The sequence below is a fragment of the Nanorana parkeri genome, unplaced genomic scaffold, assembly GCF_000935625.1.
Source record: "Nanorana parkeri isolate BGI_ZX_2015 unplaced genomic scaffold, ASM93562v1 scaffold565, whole genome shotgun sequence".
Classification (NCBI taxonomy): Eukaryota; Metazoa; Chordata; class Amphibia; order Anura; family Dicroglossidae; genus Nanorana; species Nanorana parkeri.
This window is the reverse complement of record NW_017306833.1, coordinates 465,883-473,538: the sequence shown is the minus strand read 5'-3', so window position 1 is coordinate 473,538 and position 7,656 is coordinate 465,883. Positions and strand designations below refer to the sequence as shown.

At 42.5% G+C, this 7,656-nt stretch overlaps 1 protein-coding gene across 1 annotated transcript in view; it reads right to left on the bottom strand.

Annotated features, from left to right (window-relative positions):
• Positions 1-3,651: 3,651 nt before the first annotated feature.
• Positions 3,652-7,656, bottom strand: part of LOC108791659 (protein-lysine 6-oxidase-like) — a 31,175-nt gene continuing 27,170 nt past the window's right edge. Inside the window, exon 8 of the mRNA XM_018562200.1 lies at positions 3,652-3,922. Coding sequence (XP_018417702.1) covers positions 3,652-3,922 — 271 coding nt within the window. The remainder of the gene's footprint in view (positions 3,923-7,656) is intronic.

Genomic DNA, 7,656 nt, shown 5'->3' with positions numbered 1-7,656 from the left:
AAAAAACTTTTTTTGGTGTGTCATTTTGAATACATTTAAAAAAAAATTATATTATAATCTTCTGAACAACCGGAACAGGCAGCAAAACAAATGTGACCCTTCCCTATGCTATCCAAAACTAAAAAATGTTTTTTTGGCTGGAGTTACACTTACAAATTGTACCTGTTCCGACTTACATACAAATTCAACTTAAGTACAAACCTAAAGTCCCTATCTTGTATGTAACCCGGGGACTGCCTGTATAACACAGTGGATTAACCATGCAAGTATCAATAGTCAAAGCCTGAAGCCCTTCGTCTGGTCTGCCATCGACCACCAGCTGTATCTGGTGTCCTGTTTTCCACATCAGCACATCCAGTGTGTCCAGCAGTCACTCGTGCCCCTCTCTGTCTGTATAACTACTGTTCCATCTCCAGTGGGGCACAGACGAGAGCAGCAAGGGAAGGCCTTCCTCGTCACTTCAGGCTCATACCAAGGTACGTGACACTTAGCTATGAGCCATGATTGGGCAAAGTCATCATTACTTTGACCAATCATGGCTCTAAATGAGTACTGATCCCTGATTGGGCAAAGTCTTGCACCTGACCTGTGGTCAGGTGTAAGACTTTAACCAATTAGAGCTTCAGAGGCCGCATTGCCCGGTCGAACAGACCGCGAACATCCCACAAAGTTCGGCATTCTGCGAACGCTCGAACAGGTAATGTTCGAATCGAACTTACGTTCGACCCGAACCGGCAGCCCATCCTTAGTCAAGAAGCAATATGAATTCACCAGCTTTAATTGGTTGTGGGTATAGAAATGTCAAACCCCATCCCGATCTTTGAAGACAACCAGGGATGTATAAAGCTGACACGATCAGAAAGGGTCAACCCTAGAACTAAGCACATTGACGTGAAGTATCATCTACTAAGGGACAAGCCAATCTACAACAGCAAGCCATCATCAACATTTAACATTGCTCATTAGAAGAAATTACTGCGCACCAACTCACCAAGCTATTGCCAAAGGATCGTTACAGTTTCCTTCGAGAGAAGCTGAACATCATATAGCAATGCATTTGCTGTTGAGAAGGGGTGTTGGAAATACAACAGCATATACTAATGTACTGAAATGCCTTTTGAGCTGTAGATGGGACTGTGGTGCAATGCTAGTCTCTATGTGCATATACTAATGATAGTATAAAGCAGAAGTCTATTTTGCATATGGGGTGAAGAGGTAAGAGTGCGGTACCACGCCCGTGCCAATTACAATATGACAACATATAGCATCAAATGGGGCTCTTTATGTGCCAGAAACCTTTTGCAAACGCATGTCTGAATAAAATATTATTTTATTAATCCATATTAAAACATTTTCTTAAAAACAACTGCCATTTCCAACTGCAGTATGCATTACAGCTTACCAAGATGTTAGTGTACTCCTCCTCAAATCCTATTCAGGCACCCACATGGATATCTTTCCCGTGGATATCCTAGTAGAAAGCCATATACAGGCAGTCCCCAGGTTACAGACGTCCGACTTACGGACAATCCGTACTTACGAACCAGGGTCCATAGTTTTCCTAAATGTCCCGGCAGCTGCCGGTACATTTAGGAGAACTGTGGCTGCAGCGGCCTGTGGCCCTTCAAATCCCCGCTGTTCTCCACGCCTGTGTTGGTGGAGGCAGCGGGGACACAAACCGCTGCATTCCTATCTGCCCCCCGTACCTCCGCTGATGTCCCTGCGTCCTCTTCCCATGGTCCGTCTTCTTCTCTTCCCCAGTCCGGCCGATTCTCCGCTCTGACGCTCCCGCCTTGGCTCATTTGCCCCGCCCCCCTGCCTCCTCTACTCCGATTCTCCGCTCTGACGCTCCCGCCTTGGCTCATTTGCCCCGCCCCCCTGCCTCCTCTACGTCTGCAGGCTGGGAGCCATACCCAGCCTGCTATTGGATATTGTCAAATGCAATAGCCAATAGCAAGCTGGCTATTGCACCCGCCCACTGCCTGCTGTCAATCAGCATGGGAGGACCTGATAGAGAACTTTCTCCTTCAGGCTTCTCCTCTGCTGATTGACAGCAGGCAGTGGGCAGATGAAATAGCCAGCCTGCTTTTGGCTATTGCAATTTGAAATATCCAATGGCAGGCTGGCTATTGCTCCCAGCATTAAAATAAAAAAGTTAAAAAGTATAAAAAAATTAAATTAAATTAAAAAGACAAAAAATGTTTTAAAAAAGGTTAAATAAATAAAAATTACAAATGCAAAAAAATTAATTAGGTATATAAAATAAAATTTAAAATAGAAAAAAAACTTTTTTTGGTGTGTCATTTTGAATACATTTAAAAAAAAATTATATTATAATCTTCTGAACAACCGGAACAGGCAGCAAAACAAATGTGACCCTTCCCTATGCTATCCAAAACTAAAAAATGTTTTTTTGGCTGGAGTTACACTTACAAATTGTACCTGTTCCGACTTACATACAAATTCAACTTAAGTACAAACCTAAAGTCCCTATCTTGTATGTAACCCGGGGACTGCCTGTATAACACAGTGGATTAACCATGCAAGTATCAATAGTCAAAGCCTGAAGCCCTGATGATTTGGAATCTATATGAGGCAAATTGATTGTAATGTAACAAGGTGGACACATGTACCATTGTTTTTAAGAAAATGTTTTAATTTGGATTAATAAAAGATTATTTTATTGAGACATGTCTTTTTTTCTGTTTTCTTCACAATTCTGTTTTCATATGTGTAATGTTCTTCTAAGCAAGTACAACTTAATTCTGCATTCCTCAACATCCGTAACAGTGCTTCATCTAAACACATAACCAACAAAAACAACAGTAATGAAACCAACCCATAATGTACCAGCAGAATGGAACCCAAAAACATAGTCAGGGCACTGGGCAACACAAAATTGCAGGATTTATAGGGGAAGCAGCCTTGGATTCGAACAGGTGTGTGGCCAGAACCATGCACTATACAGTCATGTGAAAATGAGCACCTTGGCTGAAACCATGTCGAAGCAGTCATGGTGCTAAATCCACATTGATGACAAGTAGGGATGCGCCGATACTAATGACTCGCTTCCCGACTTCCTGATTGTTTGGGAAGCTGGCCAATCAGGAAACCGGACGGCACGTTATTACACGCTCCCCGGCTTTCTGATTGGCCAGAAAGCCGGCTTCCTGCTCCCTCATCACCTGGTGACGAGGGAGCATGGAGCCGGCTTCCCAGCCAATCAGGAGGCCGGGTGGTGAGTCTTTACACACCACCCGGCTTCCTGGCTAATCTGGAAGCCAGGTGGTGAGTCAATATACACTGCCTGGCTCCCTTGATGGGATTTCCGTTATCGGTATTGGTGAGTACCGAAAAAAATTATCGGTACTCGTGCTCAATACCAAAAAACTGGTATCAGTGCATCCCTAATGACAAGACCTTGTTCAGCAGTAAGTTGGAGACTACCATTAGCAGGGTCACAGGAGGCAAGTCAGGCCGTAAAACAGAAAATATTACTGACAGAAATGTTATTTATCCATTGCTCAATCACAGTCAAGGGCAAAGAAACAAGGTCACACTGTGTAATATACTTACTCGGCCGCGCGCCGTGTACGAAGTCCAGTGCCGCCCACGTCCCTGACATCACACCGCTCCTGCCCGGCTGTCAGCTTAAAGCCGGGAAATTTGAAATTTCCCTAGATTACAAAGGACGCCGAGCATTTTCCACTCCACACCATATTCGCTATTAAGAGTCCTTGGGTTCAGGACTCCTCCAGCCTTTGCTGGCAAGCTGCTTCTTTGGACCGTCTTCTGACAAGCTGCCTCTTTGATTCCTCTACTGACAAGCTGGTTCTCTACAAGATGATCTCTCAACTCTAGGAGCCATACTCCACTATGCCAGGACACCTCCTGCTGAATCAGTAAGATCCCTGCAGAATTCCTGGATTGATTAATTCACCAAGACTTCATACAGTGGACACAGCATATCCGATCCTTCTAACAGCAAGTATATCCATCGGACTATTAGTAGATTATTACTAGCCTATAACTCTATTATAATTAGCATACCTCTCTCCTAAAGAGACACTCTACAATTCCTACTCATACCACAGGATTTGTCTTTCTCAATGTAATTTTAGACATTATTGATACCTGTTGTTTCTGTATGAGGTAATACAGATTCCTTAAATTGCACTCAAGTCAATCTCTACTACAACTACCCTGTCTTAAAAGTCAACATTTAACCAAATTGTGAGCAGTTCAACTGCACAGTTGTGATACATTGCTTAAAGGAGAACTATGGGGTCAGGACTTTTCCCCATAGTTCTCCAAAGTATAACGGGAGGACACAAACTAGCGTCCTCACCGTCACCCTAAGCTCAGTATACTGCGATACCGCAGCTGAAGCGGATCCCGACAATTATGTCTGGATCCGCCCAGCTGCGAGAGTGACAGCTGGCTCTGCCTATCTGCCCCATCTGTTCTGCCAGTCAGCACTGGAGGATCGGAGCGGGAAGGGGGGGATCCAGTCCCTTCCTTGTCACGGCTCTCTGCCGTGACAGGATCGAGAAGTGAGGGAACGCCGGTATGTGTTCGCTCACTTCCCGATCTACTGAGCTGACCTGTGGCAGTTTTATTGTCAAAGGTCGGCTAGACTTATGAGGCTGAGTGAAAAGCACTCACCTCATAGTTCTCCTTTAACCTCTGAATGAGCTAATAGTAAAAAAGTTGTGCGTTACATACCGCCATAGAAGAGAGTACAGCAAGGATTGGAAGGACACTCATTCCACCTCCCTAAGATATGCCTGCACAAGACCCAACAGGCTGTTAATGAGCAGCCAAAGCCTTTTTAACCCTTTGATCAGCCACACTGGCGCAGTAGGAGGGAGGCTCAAGAACTCGCAAGTGTGGGTGATGAAGTGTCAAGATCCTTGGACAGTCTCCATGATTACAGCAGGTCTCTTCTGGATCTTTAAGAACAGGCCTCTAAGAAATTCCTTTACTCCTTTGCTATCTTACTCACATAGGGAAGACAACTATTCTATGCCATTATGTATAGGACCCCTCCCCCCCACCCCCCATTACTTTTAGGACAGCCTGAATTCTTCATGACCTGGTGGATTTAGGAAGATACTGGAAGTTGTTCTAGAGATCTGGGTCCATGGTCACACAGTTCCTTCAGATTTCTAACCAACAGATAAACCATGCAGACATAGTCAAGACATGTTGCAAGCCTTCTGTATACCTTATCCCACACATGCTTCATTGGGTCCATGGATAATTAGAATATTCCAAAGTCACTGTTATATTTATGGAACCAGGATGATTTTTGGGTGCTTTGTGACATGGCCAGTTATTCTTTTGGAAACAGCTATTGGAAAAAAAGAATAACAGTAACTAGATAACCATGTATCCCTGGGTGTATATGATCAGTAATAATACTCAAGTATAGGGTGACATTAAGCTTTTAAATGATGCTCATTCCGCATAAAGGGCCCTAATATGTGCTAAAATAGACCACACCATTATACCACCACCAGCAGCCAGGTTTGTATATGACGTTGCATTTGAATAGCATAGCAATGGTCAGACTGACAAGTTGGAAGATGTCATTCATTCACTATTTGAATAGGGCAGTGCAGGGCAACGTCTGACAATTATTACCATATGTTACAGATGCTTCCGTGTCTGGGAAAGATATTGCTGGGATACTCAAGGGATGCCACCTCAGAAATAGGGAGTGATAATGTGCACACCTACTTGGTACTGGCCCCGGACAGGTTTTGGGGACAAGAGGAGGCAGAGGCAGCTCTGAGCCTGACGAAGGGGACCATGTGTGGCCCCGAAAAGACTTGCCAATGAGAGACAGCATCTGTCAATAAATGAGCACCTAATTGCTGTTATTAACGTTGTTGGAGTGCTGGTGACATCTTCCTTTTTGTTCTGCACAGTGTCTCTGTGTGGTGGCAACCATCAGAGCCACCAGTAACAAGAGCAGTACAGTAGTGACAACACTCATTCTCACTCCAAATCTCCTAAGACTAGCAGTCATCGGCAGCAGTGCCATTGATTCACATTGCAGGTATTCAGCTATGAGGTTGTAGGCACAGAAGTACCTCAGAACCCTAACATACCAGAAATTGCACTGCTATTTTTCCAGCGGAATTCTACATAAAAAGGTAAATTTTTCAGGGTATTGCTTAGGCACAAGTAAAAGTTCTACATGTTCTCTATAACACAGTAAACCTTCAAAAGTGTAAGGACTTAAGGTCCCATACTTAAAACATAAATGTTTAAAAACATTTTCAATATTTTATTGTACATCTTATTTAAAAAAAATATATAAAACATAATATCAGTTTCACAGAAGTTAAACATTTAAACATTAATTTCCAATCTCTGCAAAGTTGTAAATTTTTAGACCTCCAACCATCATCTCTTATTCTGCTCAAACAGCGACTCACAAATATTTTTATAACGTTTTCTGCAGCATTCTCAGATTCATTCTATTTTATTATCAATTTGAGAAAAGTTAAGGGCAGGTAGTTCTTAACGCATATCTCAGACTGCTTCCTTAAAATTCGTTGGGAAGGTTACATGATTTGTATATGACAAGATAAAATCAAGCAGTTTCTTTATGGCATTGACTTCTTCCCTACAGAGGAAGGGAAGCTGTAGGGGATTGTGGAGATACATACACACTTGCCACCCAATGTCAACCAATCTCTATTTCATTGACGCAATGGGTGAAATTAATAAAAAGTGTCCGAGACAACAATAGGAACCAGTGAGCTTATATCTTTAATTTTTCCACACAGCTTAGAAAGTCCTTGCATTCTTGGAAGTCACTATGTTAGACTAGAACTACACAAAATATTTTTTATAAGCTCATTTCTGCTACTAAAATCACTAGTGATTAATCACTGAGAGGTTGATAGCTAGACATATTAAAGAAAAGGCAGTAGCAGAGTAGCCCCCTTATCCTTTGCAGTGACCTTAAAGTGAACCATTTGGCACCAAGCTATGAACTGGTGCCCAAAACTGAACTGCATATTCCAGATGAGATCTTACTAATGCTTTGTACAGGGGCAGGATTATGTCTCTATCTCTGGAGTCTAAACCCCTTTTAATACAAGAAAGTATTTTGCTTGCTTGTTTAAATCACTTAGTAGCAAAAAATTCAAACTTGCCACATAGTTTAGCACTTAGAAGTCACTAGTTGCCTTGCTGTCATGCTTATGCTCATGCCTACGGCTTTACTACATAGTCAGCCAAAAACCTGGAACAAGCATGCAGGGCCCCTCTTATTTCACCATCTGCATGCTTGTTCCTAGTCAAATACAAAAAAAGTGAAGCCATAGTAAAGTATTTCCCATATTAAAGTTATGATAGAACATCAATTTAGTAAGAAGAACAGAGAAATATGAATCTGGCATCAGTGATAATCACATACATTTTATTTGTGCTGGAAAAAACACAATACAATTGTTTAGGTTAGACAACATATCACATTTTTTGACATAATTTATTTTGCTGTTTGAAGTCGGTTATCGATCATCCCATTGGATCGTCCATCTACTTTGACTCACGTATAGCTGTATTCACAGACATTCTCAGAGGTCATCAAATGCTAAGGAAAAACAGTGTCAGTATTGGGTATGTTAACTGGCAAGG